This window comes from Radiomyces spectabilis, assembly GCF_025331425.1.
Source record: "Radiomyces spectabilis strain NRRL 2753 chromosome Unknown BYT42scaffold_1, whole genome shotgun sequence".
NCBI lineage: Eukaryota > Fungi > Mucoromycota > Mucoromycetes > Mucorales > Radiomycetaceae > Radiomyces > Radiomyces spectabilis.
In genome coordinates, this window is record NW_026251926.1 from 2,093,887 (window position 1) to 2,111,216 (window position 17,330).

Sequence of the window (17,330 nt, forward strand, 5' to 3'; positions counted from 1 at the left end):
CTGGATGGACGTCTAACGGTGGACGTCCATGGGGTCGTCGATGTATTCTTCTTCAAAGAAGCGTTGTTGCTGCTGTTCGTCGTACGTTGCCTGCTCGCCAAAGAAAGCACCAGCAGGAACGGGAGCAGACACGGCAGGGAAAGACAAGGACACAGGGAAAGAGGTGGGCGCAAAGGCAGCCACAGGAGAAGAAGGAGCGAAGGTAGGAGCAGACACAGAGAAAGAGGTGGGCACAGAGGCAGCGATAGGAGCGGGCGCGACAACAGGCGAACAGACGGGGGAAGAAGCGGCATGAAGTCCAGTACACTTGCGGTTTTCCATCTTAGCGATGGAGTCGCGCTTCAGTTTTGTCAACACCTGATCGACGGTTTGGAAAGACTTGGGCGCGGCTTCTACGATCAGACAGCCGGCCTGGTTATCGGTGCTACACAATTATACGTCAGTAAAATTCATCAAAGCAAGCACTGGTTCAACACGTACTGAGAGAGCTTGATGAGTGATTTTTTCTGGTTAATGGTTGCGAGGTGGATTTTAGAGACGTTAAGTCGAGGCATGTTGAAAGCGGTAGAGAGCAGTAGAGAAGAACAGTAATAATAGTAAATAAAAAAAAACAATAGGGAGTCAAAAGACAAGGAAAAAGGGCATATCAGCCGGAGTGCGCGTTTATATCAACAAAATACGAAATGCGTCATCCCCCCAAATTTCAAAGGACACGACATACGCCTTGAATTACCTGTCAGGAAAACTGTAAACTAAACAATTGCCATGATATGAGCATGCAGTCTAATGTCGCTTTCATTCATATTGCAAGATCTATTTCTGCCGTGATACGGTCGTGTCACCCCGAATAAGAACCCAGTGGTTTGGACCTTTTTTTCCAGGCACATGAGTTTTGAGCCTTAGGAAAGCTGTTTACTACGACTGGTCTTAATATGCCGTAAAATAGGTACATGTACTTTGATGACCAAAAGATATCACCTGAGCCATTCCTTGAAACCATGCACTGGACCTGTTCCATGGTTTTATCACCTAGGTCGCACAGTGAAACAATGAGGAAGATCGGAAACTCGTGTAATGTTGGATTAATATTGAGTTTCTATCGTAATGCGCGAAACAACTTGTGAGTTTTTGGTACATCCTATTGCTGCATTGATCAAGTCTTCATGTTCTGAATTCGCACGCTGCTTCCAGTGTATGTGAAACTGCTCCTTGTCTGATTCTGTGCATGAAGTACAACCCTCCGAAACCGTCTCCGTCTGAAATCGAAGGAAAAAGACCTATTTGAACGCCAATTTCTCGTCCATCGAAGGCGACCAGAAACATATCTTCATTATCGGAGAGGTTTATACGTATAGACAGGATATTTGTTGGTGGACTTTGCATGTAGCATAGATACATTGTCGACCAATCACCGACGTGTGAGGCATACTATGTATGAAAAGATCATTGCGGAAGCCACCGCATGAACTCTGCAATTTGTTTTTTATTTCTATTTCAGGTTATCGTACTATACCATGTTCTACAATATGTGGCCGATGGGTAATTAGAAGTACACATCGTCTGCCGTTAGTTACAAATGGTGGGTTATGTTCATTATCGACGCATCGAGCGGAGAAAAGGAATTCAGAGTCATGTGCAGAAGGTTCCGCCGCCCTACAAATCAACCAGCAACAAAAAAAAAATATCGCACAGACAAAATCCTAACCTCCATATGCTAATTGCCGCATTGACGCCCTGCATTTGGTTTTTGGTAGCGCCTCGGCTGCATGGACTAGTGTGAAGCTGTCAGGGAAGTCTTTTTGAAGGAGTGCACACGGTCAGTCAGTTGGAGTGGTGTTGGCCCCGCTCTGTTTCGTTGTGGTTGCAACATGCCACATTGAGAACAATGTGCTGGTTACGCATTGTGATGAATAAACGCCTATACTGTACTCGTAGAGTTATTGGACAAGGCTCAAGCCAAACAAAACTGATAGCAAGAAAGCAGGGGAGTATTTTTGTCGAAGCAGCCCCGTTCATGCTTCGCGTCAACCAATGACGATCCATGACATCACGTGGATCAATTTCCGATGATACAAGTATTTTCACCGCAGCAACCGATGGATGATTTTTCCACAAAGGACTTTCGGTTTTCAGCGGCCAACAACATTTAACTGAAGCCATGGATTCTGGTGGTGGATTTTTAATAGATGACGAAGGAGAAAAGCAAACGGTACAGCCTGATACTGAAGCGATCCGTTTGCAACGCGAAAGAGATCGACGGGAACAGAGGGAAATTGAGTGGCTTACCGACGTGTCCATCAATATCACTCGAAAATTCCGTAAAAGGTAGTGCGTGGGTCTTTTATATCAAGCTTTGAAAGTAATGCCTGCTCATTTTCGGCTCGATCGTTAGGTTGGAGCCATCCGGTTACCAAACACTTGCTGAGCTTTGGCACGATTTGAAACCGGCCATTAACCATTCCCTGTCATTATCCATGGCCCAAGCGGTGCAACGTTTACTGGCATTCACGGGCGATTTTCACGATTACTGCGAAGCCTATCGAGACAACACGGACAGAGAAGAGTATCAGGAATTTTTTGGCAAAATGGATGGAGCGTGGATCATCATGTTCCAGCGCGAAGGAATGAGCAACACCGATAAAGTGAGAATCCTCAACGTTTTGAAAGATGGACGTGAACGAGCCGAGGAAGTCCTGCACCTCACTGGTGTCTACGACGGTGCATTACAAGCCGCATTTGCCGACGATGACGAACACGGCATGTAAAATACCCTGAGGATTAAAACCCGCGCTTCTTATTCATGAATAAAAAATGTCGATGTGGGTTGGTTTTTTTTGGATCCTTTTCTTATGAACAAGTTTTGCGACATGAAATCGACTGAACTGTCCCCGGTAAGGACGATTCGAACGAGAATTATCGATGAAAGAAGAGGGAAAGGTATACAATTCGGAAATGATGGCTCGCTGCGTTTTCCCGCATTTAATTTTAAGCGTATTTTTGGCCGCGTTATTTTCGGAAAGGAGGCACAGAACAACTGCCTGAAACAGTGAACCATTTGGTGTCACGCGCCCAAACATATTTTGCTTACACAGTTTGTTGATACTGGCGACACAAGCAAAGGCGGCAAGTGAAATGCGCACTTTTTCTTGGATCATTTCCTTTCACAGCTGCATCGTTTCCAACGAGGTGATTGAGAAGCGGAAAAACGTGTCGGTATCGGAATATCAAAAGTGAAAAGAAAGTGGATGGCAGAGTCATGATGGGCATGGGCGGCGATCCTCCATCATTTGGGGAGTAGATAAAAGAAATGGGATCGACAGGCGGTGAATCAATCTATTTTCAAGATGAATGGTCCGCCTGCAACGGAAACGATCCAATGAGGCATTGGTTTCCTTTTCTAGATGCAGGACGAACTCGAATTAGCACCAGAACGGGAAATAGAGTAGCTGTCATGACCGCCACTTCAGGGTACTTTGCGGATGCGAAAAGGCAGTTTATCTATTCAGGTGTCTCACCATAAAACAGCATTCTTTTTTTCTTGTAACACATGAGACCAAGTGCCACGGCTATTTAAATCTGGCTTTTTCATCGCGTTTTTAAAGTACACAAACATCCATTCTTTTGTCTTTCCTGTTCGTTTCGATTTAACTTCCACTATCACCAATGAAAATTTCAGTGGGAGCTTTGGCAACTTTGTTGCTTGGATCTTTGGCCACGTTTGCCACCGCAGATGAATACGCAGATGCTACCAAAAAGTGGTGCCAAGGTAACTTTATATAAACACAATGCAACTATCTCCTTCTAACAAACAATCTTGGTCTTGGGCAGGGTTGGCGGTCACAACACCTACATCTAGTACCGTCATTGTTGCAGGCAAGAATGCCAAGATCACTGTCAGTATGTATCGATTTCCATAGTCAATCGTTTTGCTCATTTTTATGGGGAATCTGATGATGTTTCTATAATAACGTAGCCAGAGTACCTGATGCGCATCCCAAATCTGTCACGGGTCTTGATGTAGGTTGGCTTTGGGGTTGAGCTGATTGATAAAATGGATAAGGATTGACATGTTTCTCATTTGTTTTATCAGCTTTATGCGGTCGACAAAAAAGGCAATGCCAGATACGTGCAGAACGTGTGGGCCGGTAATTATACATTGAACACCAAAGCTTCGATCACCGACCAGATTCCTAAAAATGTCAAGGCTGGTTTGTACTACTATCGGTAAGTATTCTTGTCAATGGGCTATGGCTTAAAAACCAGAACAAGTAAATGACGAGCTTTCCATGGCAGCGTTTGGATCAGCAATCAGATCAATGGCATGCATGGTCCCGACTGCATCAAAACATCGCACACATTCAAAGTAACCTCAGCCGCTCGTCAACATGTCGACGGCACTATCTCGTACGCTGAATCGCTGGATGACGAAGATATTTACAATCCCGAACATTTCAAAGGATGCTTTGACCTGACCATTGACAATCCTCCGGCCGGGGCTTCATACAAACAAGGCGATCATATCCGTGTGACGGGCCATCGCGAAACGCCTTCCGAGACGGAAGCATTGATGAAAGTGAATATGTACAAGGTGGTTGGAAACAATGCTCCCGAGTTCGTTTATACTGCTTGGGAAGGCAATGAGCACTTTATCGATTCCATCAGTCTGAAGGACCACTTGATGTTGTCCGAGGGCCAGCATTCCCCCGATGCATCATACTTTTACACGTACGTCTCGCTCGATTGACGCTGTGTTCCACTTGGGTTTCTCACATCTAATTGCCCTTTTTTTTCCCATCTCTGTAGATTCGAGGTCAGTTCGGATAAGGCTGAGAACGGTGATACATGCTCTTTCCAATCCAATCAGTTCAAGATTTCTCAGTAAACAAGCAGTAAAATAACTACAATTAAGATCTTGTCTGTTATTTTATTGCATTTTTGTCATTTTGTATTGGATTTTCAGAAGCATGTTCTAAGCATGCTTAGGAGATGTTTGTCGTGAGCATTGTAACAGAGTTGAGCCACCCCAATATTCGTCGAGGACAATGGCGTCAGAGTGATGATTCCAAAACGAAGCATGATTTTTCTTTGCAGCTTTTTTTCGATTTTTACAAACATGTCTTTTTCGGCTCCGCATTCGTTGAAGTTGCATAACGTCATTTCTTCATAATGCAGAAACCCGCCTAGAAAAATTATTCCGTCTGCAAACAAATTTCTTTTTTTATTTTTGCTCTTCTCCAGTTTTCTTTCACTAATCTGCAAAACCCCCTCTTCCCCTCTCTGCTTTATTTTTTCTTATTTGCATTACTAAAACTTGCACTATCATAATCACCATGGATAACAGAAAGAAAATCTTTGCTGCCACCGAAGGCGAACTTCAGGATATGCAAAGGTTGGCGAATTATTAATTGTCATTGCGCGTACCGAGATTGACTGACGTGTGTGTAACCATTGGTCTCATATAGAAAGGAGGTCACGATCGGAGAGAACAGCGTCCTTCTTGCTAAACTCGATGGAAAGTACTATGCCACTTCCAATAAGTGCACTCATTACGGCGCCAAATTGACGGAAGGCACCTTTTCTTCCGATGGTCGTATCATGTGGTACGTTTCATTTTTATTGCGAGCTATTTTATCGCTGCGTTTCGTTTCAACCTCGCTCACATTTAACCATTCAGTAAATGGCACGGTGCCTGTTTCAACGTCAAAACGGGCGATATTGGTGAGTATTTTGTTGAAAAAATGAGGAATGTGCGAAACCAAAATATGTGAACTCAACCGCAAATAGAGGATGCACCTGCTTTGGATAACTTGGTCAAGTTTGAGGTGTCTGTAGAAGATGGCAACGTGTACGTGCACGTGAACGAGAATGTTCTCGAACAAGCACGTCAACGACCTCGTTGTGTGAAACGCGATCCTACCGAGTCAGAAACCGTTGTCATCATTGGTGGAGGTGCTAGTGGTGCCGCGGCGGCTCAGAAACTTCGTGAAGAAGGCTTCAAGGGACGCATTCGCATTGTGTCCCGTGAAGATTACTATACTATTGACAGGTACTCAAAATGAAAAACAGGCTTTTTACGTGGGAAAATGGATGGCAATCTTAATCTGAATTGCAGAATCAAGTTGTCCAAACAATTCGGTATTGATGATATCAACAAGATTACACTGCGCCCGAAATCATTCTGGGACGATCTCGATGTGGAATTCCAATTGAACACTGTAACGTATTCCTTATCTACCTATTCAGTACAATTGCAATGTGAGGGCTTACCAATGGAGAATATAGGATGCTGTTGATGTCAAGCCTGAATTGAAGCAGGTTCTTTTGAGCAATGCCGATACATGGACATACGATCATTTGATTCTGGCTTCCGGGGGCTGGGTGAGTTCGAAGCAACGCCGAAGATCAATCAAAGGATCCATTAATTCTGATATATGTATCTTTAGCCCAAGAAACTGGGGCTTTCTGGTGAAAACCTGAACAATGTCTTTACCATCCGTATGGTGCAAAACAACCAGGAAATCTCCAAAGGTAAGAAAAACACAAGATAGAAAATGATGTATGTGACGGTTGAAGCTTACTGACTATTCTGGGATGCCATCAGTTATCGAAAAGGTCAAGAATGAAGAAGGAAGAAAAGCCAACCTTGTCATTGTTGGTTCGTCCTTTATCGGTATGGAATACGCTTCGGCGGCCAACGATAACGCCAACGTCACTGTGGTGGGCAAGGATAAAATCCCTTTCACTGCGGTCTTGGGTGAACGCATCGGTTCGACCATGATGAAGTTCCATGAATCCAAAGGCGTCAACTTTGTGATGGGTGTCAACATTGTAGGCTTCAAGCCTAAAGGTAAGCCCAGGGCATTCAATAACAGTTAACATAGCAACAGAATAACTGACGCAGATCATGCATAGCCAACGATCCCTCTGCGGTGGGATTCGTTTCTGTGGAAGGTCATGACGACATTCCTGCGGATCTTGTTCTCATGGCGGTCGGCGTGGCTCCTCAAACGGACTACATCAAGTCAAGCAAATTAAGCCAAGCTGAAGATGGTAGCTTGGAGGTCGACCAGTACTTCAAAGTCAAGGGCACCGATAACATTTACGCTTCAGGTAATACTGGCAGTCAAGCTGAAAAAAGTGATGCCTAATTTCTTGTCGCTAATCACTGCTATAATCTGTACAGGTGATATTGCTACCTTCCCTTATCAGCACACTGGCGAAAAGCTCCGCATCGAGCATTGGGGCTTTGCAGAAAACACCGGTCGTACGGTGGCAATGAACATCATGAAGAAGAACAGACCATTTACCCATGTCCCCTATTTCTGGACGGTAAGGCATTTGTATAGCTTTTTTGGAAGTTAAGCAAAAACTAAGCATTTATATTTGACAGGCTCATTACGGTACGACTCTTCGCTACGCTGGATTTGCCAAATCGTTTGATGATGTGATTGTCCAAGGTGAGCTGGACGATCTCGAAAAGCTCTCGTTTGTGGGTTATTTTGCAAGTAAGTCATGCCTCGTTGCATCGTGCGAAAAAAAAAAAAAAAAAGATGTTTCTGACGCCATCATTTTTGGCAGAGGGCGATACTATTTTGGCTATTGCTTCCTATATGAAGGATCCCATTGTCAGCTATTGCGCTGAATTGGTAAGTTACATGTAACATGAATTTTCTGCGCCATGTGTACAGTTACTGACGTGAACCCTTGTCACAGTTGCGTATCGGCAAAATGCCATCGGCTTCGGACATCCGTAACGGTGTTGATCCTTTGAATATCTCCTTGGAAGTCCCCTTTGAAGGACAGAGCAAGCGTGCCGATGGTTCAAGTTGACTTTGAAAAGAAAAAGACGCCGAGTAAGACCTTGGATTTTAATTACTATATGATCCTTTGGATGCTCTGAGACACATGTGTACAAAAAAATAAAAAGTCTAAAAAGAACCCAAATCATTCATGGATCTTTACATGTATTGCTCATCAAATGGGATTGTATACAAAAAGAAGCATCGCTTGTCCACGATAAAATTTAAAAAAAATTGATATAATACAAGGCCGCGGCATTTACAATTGCTTAAATCTTTCCTGAGCTAATCTCCAATCTCTCGCTTTTCGTGATTCATTACCAACCACCGCACTATTCAGGGTTCGCGATCCCAAGCCTGCGCGTTCGCTGGTCGTTACGGGTGCAATGGGTTCTAGAATACCGCCGGATCCAGGTTTCCCTAACCCTTGGCCTTGTTTCCAACCCATTTTTCGAAGCATACGATCACCGACACCGTGCACAGGCGTATGGACGGTTGCCGCAGCCACTGGCGTGTGAACCGTTTCGTATTCTTCCTGTACCGGAACTCGAGAATGTTTCGATATACCTGCAGGTTGTTGTTGCCTTCGTAAGTTTGCTCGATCTAGATAAGAGGCGCGTTGAGTCGACTTCGATTCTACAGTGGAGAATTTCTGTTTCAGGCGTTGTAGTTCTTGTCGACGAGCCACTTCCAGGTCTTGTCGCACAGTGACCTTGTCAGGTTGTGATTTTCGGGATTGTTCCGTGGTATCAATGATGTTATCGTTGGTTCGGCACTGTTCGCAAGGCCAGCCATGCTCGTGCTGATGCACTTCTAATACGGTGGATCCGATTTGTAACTGATCTTTATGCTGGAGTTTGAAGGGAACACTGCTGGTCTTTGTGTCGGAAAGCCGCTCCGAATTCAAGAATGTGCCGTTCTGCGAACCGACGTCGGTGACATGGAACGATGCCGCTTCCGCATCAAAGAAAATCTGGCAATGAAATTTGCTGACGGCCATCTCGGGCAAACGTAATCGCTTGTCCCACGATTTGTCGCGACCGACGGTCAGCCCTTGCGCATCGACCAGCACCACATGGCCTGCTTTCAACTTGTCGGATTCCAACACCACTAAACGAAGAGTTGCATCGCTTTCCGGTTCATCGGTCCATTCGTCCTGATCATTGATTACAGTGACAGGAATATAAATGCGCATCACGTCGTCGTATTTGTAGTATTGACTCGACAGAGTATCGTACCACAGATCGGTTTTTTCATCATACAAATAACGAGTTGCCTCATTCAGCGATGGCGACTGCTGCATATCGTTTTCTTCCCTCATGTGATCGGACGAACCGTAGCTGGCGTTGTAGTCACCGTATGCCCATTCATTGCCTGTCCAACACAGCAAGAGGCGCTGCTTATGATTTACATAACATTGGGTCGTACTGTCTAGCTCCCAGTCTTTTTCGTCTGCGGGCGCATCGCGTGCTTCCAAGTAGGCATCAAGGTCAGAACTGAAGTCATCAGTATCAGTGTGTTGCATGGATTTGCAAAGAGTCAAGACAGCTCCAGAAGGGAAAAAAATTCCCACTTTTTCAGCGTGCAGAAATTCTTTTCAAGTGACACTGAAATTTCGCTTTTTTTGGGGGGGGGGATCAATGGATATGCAATGCGCGGTGCCTCCGGGAAACGAACTCGTCACGACTACAATCAAGACAGTTTGCCATAATGGTATGAAGCACTAAAACGATGAAGTAACCTTGACTTTTTTTGGGAGAACAAATGTATGATACGACCTAATAGCAAACCCTGCGCAGGCTGCAACTGCTATTTTTCCCTCTCGCTGTCTGATCCTCAATAAAATAGTCGATAGTGAAAAAAAGAGACTTAAATCAACGAGTATCCAATCCATTCGCCTTTCTTTTCCTTCGGCAACCTCTGTATATTTCTGGGATCCAACTTTCTGTCCAACATAAACACGTTACTCAGTATGAAATGATATCTCCCCAAAACTCGGAACACTTCTCGTTACATGGTACAAATGGCTATCGAGTGTCTTTGATATTCGACTGTATTGTGCTGAGCGGTGACTCGCGACACAATTGTTTCAAAGAGCGTTGACAATGGAAAAAGAAAAAGAAAAATCAACAGAAAAGGCACTGTCCGAATTTACAAGGTTGCAACACAACATCGTATCCCGTTAATGGCGCTAGAATGTCGGGAATACCGGGGATGAGTCAACCTCTTAGCGGTGCAGTGACTCTCAAAGATGACTCTGACGATGAATCATTTTTGCTGCGGACACCATCAGTGGCTTGGAAACAACTCGTATAAAAACCACCGGTGCCTGAGTTTTCCCTCGAACCCATTGTGTCCCCAGGGGAAAAAAAAAAAAAAAAAAGGAAGGGAATTATGACAGGCAAGTCATCAAGATACGTGGGTGAAAGAGCGTTAATGTTGATACTTTGACATTGTAGATCCTTTGGTTCGCGTGGGTGTGGGTGTGATTATCAAGTGTCGGTTTACTGATGGAGTCAAGTTCCTGATTGGGCAACGCAAAGGGTCGCATGGTGCTGGGGCATGGCAGGTGTGCGGTGGCCATTTGGAATACAATGAGTCATTTGAAGAGTGTGCTCGAAGAGAAGCTTTGGAAGAAACCAACTTGCAACTGGAAAACCCTCAACTGCTGACGGTGGTCAACGACCCTATGCCACTGGAGCGCAAACATTATGTGACCATTTTTATGCATTGTGAAGTGCAACCCAAAGATATTAGTGATCTGCGCACCATGGAACCCGAGAAATTGGAAGGCGACTGGAAATGGGTCACCTGGAATGAACTTTTGCAGACAAAGCCCCTATTTGCCCCTCTAGCCTCTTTGACACACATTGCTCAAACCTCAAATCCACTTTTACTCACTCAGTTACTACAAAGCCAATCGTAATCTTACAACACATCCGCTTGTAAATACCATGATCAAAGAAAAGATAAAACAAAATGATTCAAACAAAGCGAAAAATATAATATACCGTAAAATTCTTTTTTGTTGACACATTTGGCGCAATTCTTTATTGAACAACAATCTTCTCTGTTCAAGCACAGCTGCGCTGCGGACACCATGATCCTGGATTTATATGATTCAAGCATTCTGAGTGAGGGATTTTTGTATGTGCCTAGTCCCAGTTGTATTTCATATTGTTATAAAATGAGCACATGATTTTTCTGGCGTGTAATTTTTTATGCGATTTTGGGTGGTTTTGTGTTCAGTTGTCAGATTTTTTATGTGTCGCATCATATCAGAGCCATTAAGCCCGGAAGCAGACGGCAATTGTGGATGACCAGCTGCTTCCTATGATTCATTGAACAGAAGAGGTTGGCCCAAAGTCAAAGCTCCAAAAAGACTGCCCTGATGAAATATCCTGCTTTCTTGAAAATGGTAGTCCGCACAAATCTCGGAAGTGTGCGATTCCAGCTGCGAAATACCACGTCAAGCACATCTTCGGAGATTGGTTTAGCCCGTAGCTAATGATCAAGGAAGCAAATCGAAGTGTGGGTAGTTTATGGCGACGATAACTCGAGTGCACCTTTGTCCCATAAGAAGTAACCACGAGATGATGGTGAACACTTCGCCGATTGTGCTGTATCTTACAGTTTATCTATTTTTCTGTTCTTTTTTGGATTGCACATCTCTCCCGTTACTCTTTTCTTCTTTATACGCTGCTAATACAGACAAAGTTCACGCAAGATATATGCTGTACTGTGTAAACGACAAAAATCGTGCGAGCTGAAACGCATTCGTGCCAATGCAGAGTTTGATGTCTAGAACTGCGTCTTTTTTATAATTCCAACCGGACAGATCAATAAGTGTCTATATACACCTGTACCGCGCTGTTATAGTTTCATTACTCAATAAAGATACACTTCTTTGAGGAGAATATGGGTTTCCTTTTACTTTTTGATTATTTTCTGGTACTGCTTGGCCTCTTGGCAGAGTTGGTATTGGATCGCTTTCCCTTTTTTTTCAGATCGATAATTTTGAATCGTAAAACCTACCCACCCAGGGAGTCTTCTGCAGATATAGAAATTTCTCCCAACAGTGACATGGAGAAATTTGTGACTGAGTTTCAATGCAAAAACATCACCATTTTGACGTCACACACAAAATGCGCTTTGATTGGCGGATTCAGGTTTTTTTTCCAAGTTTTTCTGGCAGAGGCCAGTTATTTTTTTTTCTCTTGATAACTCACAAGAAAAAAAAATATCAGCAAAGGATAAAGAAGAGAGCTTTTATTTTTTTCTGTCTTTATCTTGTCACAGGCATTGAAATAGAAGATATAAAAAACTGTAGAAAATATGGATATGGCATCGAGAGAATCATCCGCCAGCACAACGGTTCCACCTACCGCCGCCTCTGACAGCACACCTGCTGTGACTAGTAGTAGTCCCACGCCGTCCTCTTCGGCGTTCCAGCCATATCAGCAACAATTGCACGAAGCCATGCTGGCCGCTGTCAACAGTCACGGTGTTCCTTCTCTTTCCCATGAGGAGTTTATGGCTGCTGCTGCCGCCGCCGCTGCCGCCGCTGCCGCTTCAGCTTCATCCAATTCACAACCACGGCAAGAAGTCGATTACGTCAAAAAAGATAACATTCGTGCAGCCAACAGAGAGCGAAAGAAGAAGTGGCGCTTGCAAAATGAAGAGAGAAGTATGGCATTCCCCATGTTTCTTTTTTTCTTATTGTGCCACTGTTGGATCTTGTGAATGAAGACATACTAACTCTTACCTTTTTATTGTTTATCATTATTATTGGTTTTGTTTTTTTTCGTTTTTTTTTTTCTTTTGATTGATTAGACAAAGACAACGATTTGAGATGTCGTGTGAATAAGCGAGCTGCAAAACTTTTCGGCGTAGCGGACAGCGAAGAGAAGCAAGCGTGGATCAACGAAGAATTCAACAAACGAAGGATGAAGCGTATGGACAAGGAACGTAGAAAGAATATTGTGAACAATGCCTTGAGTGTGCCAGGGTCTATGAGCGGCTCGCCGCAGACGGCGCCTCAAATGCCTTTCCAATATCCATCCGTCGCCATCGACACTGCCACTGCGAAAATCCTAGACTTTCCTTCGGATCTTCAACGTCAACTGTTGGAGCAATTGAACAATAACTTGCTGGTAAGTGAGAATCTAGCATAATGGTGTTCATGTCTCCATGTATTGAATCTTGGGTTATCTAGGCTCTTACGAATGCCAAACTTCCGACGCCACCGATGGATTATGGTCTTCAGGAACAGGAGCAAAATCAATCCACTTCCACTGAAGTTGCTACTGAGAATCAGCCGCAAGAACAGCAACCTTCAACGGAAACGACATCTCCATTACCAGAGGACACGAAGCCACCAAAGCCATCCGAAAATACCTCTGAACAAAAGAGCGAGCATACAGTGGAGTCGGCTCTTTCCTCACTGGCGCAAGGTCTGTCATCTGGAGCCAGCGCATCCAGCAGCGAGCAAAATTCTCCTCTCGAATACGTCAAATCCGAAGACGGAAAGGACAAGCAGGATAAAGAGTCATCCTCTGCCAAACCAAATCCAGAGAAGAAACCAGAGTATCCCATGGATGCAGTGCTGACTTTAATGCAACTCAATGCCGGCTGGCGACAGTAACATACTCTTTTTCTTTTTTCATTCCTTCATTTTCATCCTTTCTCCTCTCCTAGTTCCCCTTCATCTCTCCCTTGGTTATTTTTTCTTCCTTTTTACTTCTTCTCTTACTTGATAAATAACGGAACTAGGTTGATATTTCATTCTTCACATATCGACAAATAAACAATGTCAAACTCAAATAGAGTCTACGAGAGCATGTAATTACATAAATATCCTAATATTTTATCACGTCTCTTTTCTTTTGTGGTTCTTAAATCAGTCTGTATGAATCTATTTCAAGGATGATGAAATGAATGAGCCTGTCTCTGTTGGGAGAAAAAAAAAAGGCGGCCTACAACACGCACACTGTCGATAGGGCTTGTGCACCGTGATGTGCTGCATTTTTCTGCTACGATGATAAAAAAAGTTGTAGTGACTTCCACTATGAGAGATGTTTTTTTTTTAAAAAAAAAAAAGCATTACTTCAGTTCTAGCTTCGGTTTCTTTTTTTCGTAAGTTGAAGGGAGCCGAATCTACGGATATTTTCCCTAATTTTGCGTAATGATCACGAACTAAAAAGAATCCAATCAATAAATATCGCTTCTTGAAATCCAATTTTTTACTTAACTTACTTTTGACAGACAAAGCAGAGTTTTTTTGAGGCAGGTGCGGATTCCATGAAAAGTCAAATCAGTTTATCAGACACCAAAAGAAACATGTAATATGATCTTACCGTTAAAACAGCAGTCGTCTTTACTACGAAGCAAACTGAAATATTTTGGGCCGCCCCTCGCCGGACGCGAGGCTGGCGGCAATTTTCATGCAAAAACTTACCCTGAAGGCGCCAAATAGCGATAAAACAGTGCCAGATGGACCAGAAGCCATCAATTTTTTGACAACAGTCTTTGAAGTGCACTGAAAAAAAAAAGCAAGTCATGTTCTTTTAGGTTATTAGCATGAATTTTATTTCCTCTCTTTATTTCCTTATTTTTATTATACCCTTCGTCATCACGTTATCATGCACATCACAGATCCAACGTCAAGCAAGCGCTACCAAGGCTTAACAGCTCAAGAAATAATATCGTTAAAAAGGCAAAGAAAACAGCGACCCTTGGAGGAGCAGCGTGTACGCGAGGAGATGGAGAAACAGGAGCAAGGTATACATAATAAAACGCTCAGAGATAAAGCGACACGACTCACAGATCATCGGTAGTTTGCAAACGATGTGGAGCTCAAGGGCATAAAGATGCACGAAGTCGGGAGTGCCCCTACAACAGTAAGTGGATATCAAATTTGATCTATGTACTATGCCATTCATTCTCATGTCCTACAAAAGAAAGCAAGAAACGTACCAAGGAAGACGCCGAAAAGAAAAGAGACGCCAACAAAAGACGCAAACTGGAAGCACAAGGGCGAAAAACCGACCCGTGCAAGAAATGCACTGACGAAGGGATTTACGACCCTGAGGCAATCCTCACGCCTCCAGACGAAAACCAAGTTGTCCATTCCATGAAATCTTACTTGAAGAGCATCTTTCCCATGAACGAGTTACCGAACATTTTTTTCTCGCAACAATTTTTTTATGCATGCCAACAGCTCGTCCTCGGAAAGCCAGTGACTAACACCAACTTACCCATTGCCCAAATGACCCGCATTTTTGAAGAACAGTCGACAACCATTCCTTGCATGAAAATTTCTCCACATTCTGCAAATCAAAGCATCATATATGCAAACGTACTTGCTTATCAGGCACAACAGTCAGCGACAATTTTTATCAACAACATTGTTGAGCCTTTTGCGAACAGGGCAAAACGTTATTTGTTCGTCAAAATCCGAATGCTGTTACCGGTAAGTTGGGAAATCGGTGAAATATTGATCCACCATTTATTTCAATGAGATAGGATCTCGATGAGCGCCAAGCATGGCGTTTTGCCGCATACATATACAGTTGCATCACCCCAAATCCTACCGATTGGCCTGAAGGTGTGGACCACACCGCCGACTTAGACTTCATGTTTGGCGAGATTCTCGAAAGCACAGATCTCCCTCTCTCCCTCTTGGTCACAGAAGAAAACCTCACGCGCAACCCTGGCCCGTTTTTCAAGTTCCTTGATTTTGCGCTATCAGTCATCGAACTGTACAACGATCAAAAATTCTATGCTGCTTGTGAACCACAGTCAGAAGCCACGCTTCGTTGGTTATATACCACAATTTTCAATACTTGCGAAGAGCTTCAGCGCACCCGCAAATCACGACGAAGGAAGCTCGCTTTAGCCATTTTGCAACTCGATTAACAAGAACGAATCGCCGCGGTTACGCGATCTTTCGGAGGCAACAATTGCAGAGATTCAAGTGTTCATTTCTCATACACGCACACTGATCGCGACGAACAATTTCTATCCGCCTGTGGAGACAATTCTCAATACCATCCGCTCATTCCCTCTTGTCCCACGTTTGAGTTTCATTCAACCACATGTGATGATAGACACCACCACGCTGCAGGCAATTTTGCGACGATCTGACAACCGAGAGTTTTTGATGAAAATTGCACCAAACCATCATCACAACAAACATGATTTAATGACGCTCCAATTTGCACGAGTTTTCGATTTGGCGAAAATACGTTATAGACCAACAGATACCTATCCATAGAGCATTTACCAACCATCTTGCCACAGACGGCCATGCATCATCTTTCATTTTTGCAAAGGCAGTACCAACTCACGAACGGCTACCCGATCTAGACATTGACGATTTTGACGAAAAAGACTTGCAGGATCATTTTGAGTTGTGGGGTCTGGATCCAGGTCATAGACAAGTGTTTGTCGCCAGTAACGGCCACGGCATTCAATCTCATCAGGTGCGATCTTTAACAAAAGCCGAATATTATGAAAAATCCGGCATCAACAAGACGAACAAGAAAATGAAGAACATGAGGAAGGCCGACCACTCAACCTCCGATTCCGCAGCATCTATCGAATCCCTGGAGCAGCAACTTTTATCACTCAAGACATCGAGCTTGCAAGTATATCATCTGGGTTTATTCTCTATCAACGGCGTATTGCATCAACTTTTGGAATTGTACGATACCCAATTCAACGAGCTGCGATTTTTGAATTGCAAAGGACGACAGTAGATGCAAGCTAAATGGTGAACATATTTGTCAACGGCGGCCGCAAATACGACAAGCGAAAAGCAAGAAAGCGCAAGAAGTACAGGAAGGAGCAGAAGGGGAAGAAGAGCAAAGGGAAGAAAAAGGAAAGGTAAGTATAGGCCATTGAGATCACTGGAAGCAATTGAATAACTCACACTCGTCCTTCTCCCAGTTTTAGGATGTCGGGAAAGTGGAAAGCCGCCGATTTTGAACAATCCCAAAAGACACCCTTGATCGCATTTGGTAGTGGCAGCTGGGGAGCCTTCAAAAGTGGCTTGCCCGGAATCTCGAGCATGTGCCGATCAGTGCTGAAGAAAGCCGAGAAACGAGACCTGCTTGTTGTTGTGGCCCTAGATAAGGGATATACCTCAAAAGTAAGTTTGGCTTAATCCACTAATGAGCCATCCACCTAACTCTTTCCCGTTCAAAGGTGTGCCACAAATGCCAGGAGAGGACGTTGAAGCCCATTCATGATGACGAAAATAAAGAACTGCACTCCATCTTGGCCTGCAACGAGGTACATGGCAAGACGGTGTGGAACCGCGACGTCGTCGCCAGTAAGAACATTCATCAAATTGCCGCCAGCATCGCGTCCGGCGAGGGGCGGCCCGAAATATTTCAGTTTGCGTCGTAGTAAAGACGACTGCTGTTTACGGTAAGATCACATCAATGTTTGCTCTCATGCCTGATGAACTGATTTGACGTTTTTATTGAATCCACACCTGCCTCAAAAAAGACTGTGCTTTGTCTGTCA

At 44.0% G+C, this 17,330-nt stretch overlaps 9 protein-coding genes across 9 annotated transcripts; 6 read left to right on the forward strand and 3 right to left on the reverse strand.

Annotated features, from left to right (window-relative positions):
• Positions 1-12: 12 nt before the first annotated feature.
• On the reverse strand, positions 13-554 carry BYT42DRAFT_609772 (uncharacterized protein; the record flags this gene model as incomplete). Its single annotated transcript, XM_051571308.1, has 2 exons — positions 13-424; positions 481-554. The coding sequence occupies 2 exons, from the start codon at positions 552-554 to the stop codon at positions 13-15; spliced, it is 486 nt and encodes a 161-aa protein (XP_051428545.1).
• A 1,208-nt stretch (positions 555-1,762) lies between these two features.
• Positions 1,763-2,626, reverse strand: BYT42DRAFT_27724 (uncharacterized protein). The gene is made up of 2 exons (XM_051562822.1): positions 2,382-2,626; positions 1,763-2,325 (listed from the first exon to the last, which is right to left on the reverse strand). The coding sequence occupies exons 1-2, from the start codon at positions 2,457-2,459 to the stop codon at positions 1,822-1,824; spliced, it is 582 nt and encodes a 193-aa protein (XP_051428546.1). The 5' UTR covers positions 2,460-2,626; the 3' UTR covers positions 1,763-1,821.
• Positions 2,627-3,521: 895 nt separating this feature from the next.
• On the forward strand, positions 3,522-4,926 carry BYT42DRAFT_27734 (uncharacterized protein). Its single transcript, XM_051562824.1, has 6 exons — positions 3,522-3,766; positions 3,829-3,897; positions 3,974-4,017; positions 4,091-4,224; positions 4,294-4,725; positions 4,804-4,926. The coding sequence occupies exons 1-6, from the start codon at positions 3,664-3,666 to the stop codon at positions 4,880-4,882; spliced, it is 861 nt and encodes a 286-aa protein (XP_051428547.1). The 5' UTR covers positions 3,522-3,663; the 3' UTR covers positions 4,883-4,926.
• A 404-nt stretch (positions 4,927-5,330) lies between these two features.
• On the forward strand, positions 5,331-7,830 carry BYT42DRAFT_609775 (uncharacterized protein; the record flags this gene model as incomplete). The annotated part of the gene is made up of 13 exons (XM_051571309.1): positions 5,331-5,389; positions 5,463-5,600; positions 5,675-5,718; positions 5,785-6,046; positions 6,113-6,215; positions 6,283-6,378; positions 6,444-6,528; positions 6,602-6,847; positions 6,913-7,110; positions 7,184-7,329; positions 7,391-7,505; positions 7,579-7,646; positions 7,714-7,830. The coding sequence occupies 13 exons, from the start codon at positions 5,331-5,333 to the stop codon at positions 7,828-7,830; spliced, it is 1,677 nt and encodes a 558-aa protein (XP_051428548.1).
• Positions 7,831-7,940: 110 nt separating this feature from the next.
• Positions 7,941-9,397, reverse strand: BYT42DRAFT_553045 (uncharacterized protein). The gene has a single exon (XM_051566442.1). It carries the CDS (start codon positions 9,322-9,324, stop codon positions 8,059-8,061), a length of 1,266 nt encoding a protein of 421 aa, XP_051428549.1. The 5' UTR covers positions 9,325-9,397; the 3' UTR covers positions 7,941-8,058.
• A 546-nt stretch (positions 9,398-9,943) lies between these two features.
• Positions 9,944-10,827, forward strand: BYT42DRAFT_27732 (NUDIX hydrolase domain-like protein). Its single transcript, XM_051562823.1, has 2 exons — positions 9,944-10,200; positions 10,259-10,827. The coding sequence occupies exons 1-2, from the start codon at positions 10,194-10,196 to the stop codon at positions 10,723-10,725; spliced, it is 474 nt and encodes a 157-aa protein (XP_051428550.1). The 5' UTR covers positions 9,944-10,193; the 3' UTR covers positions 10,726-10,827.
• Positions 10,828-12,134: 1,307 nt separating this feature from the next.
• Positions 12,135-13,443, forward strand: BYT42DRAFT_542197 (uncharacterized protein; the record flags this gene model as incomplete). Its single annotated transcript, XM_051565606.1, has 3 exons — positions 12,135-12,486; positions 12,633-12,952; positions 13,015-13,443. The coding sequence occupies 3 exons, from the start codon at positions 12,135-12,137 to the stop codon at positions 13,441-13,443; spliced, it is 1,101 nt and encodes a 366-aa protein (XP_051428551.1).
• Positions 13,444-14,440: 997 nt separating this feature from the next.
• BYT42DRAFT_609779 (uncharacterized protein) lies at positions 14,441-15,716 on the forward strand (the record flags this gene model as incomplete). The annotated part of the gene is made up of 4 exons (XM_051571310.1): positions 14,441-14,579; positions 14,636-14,698; positions 14,759-15,270; positions 15,324-15,716. 4 exons carry the CDS (start codon positions 14,441-14,443, stop codon positions 15,714-15,716), a joined length of 1,107 nt encoding a protein of 368 aa, XP_051428552.1.
• Positions 15,717-16,990: 1,274 nt separating this feature from the next.
• On the forward strand, positions 16,991-17,231 carry BYT42DRAFT_553059 (uncharacterized protein; the record flags this gene model as incomplete). The annotated part of the gene is made up of 1 exon (XM_051566443.1): positions 16,991-17,231. A coding segment is annotated over exon 1 (185 nt), but the record flags the coding sequence as incomplete, so codon positions are not given.
• Positions 17,232-17,330: the final 99 nt, after the last annotated feature.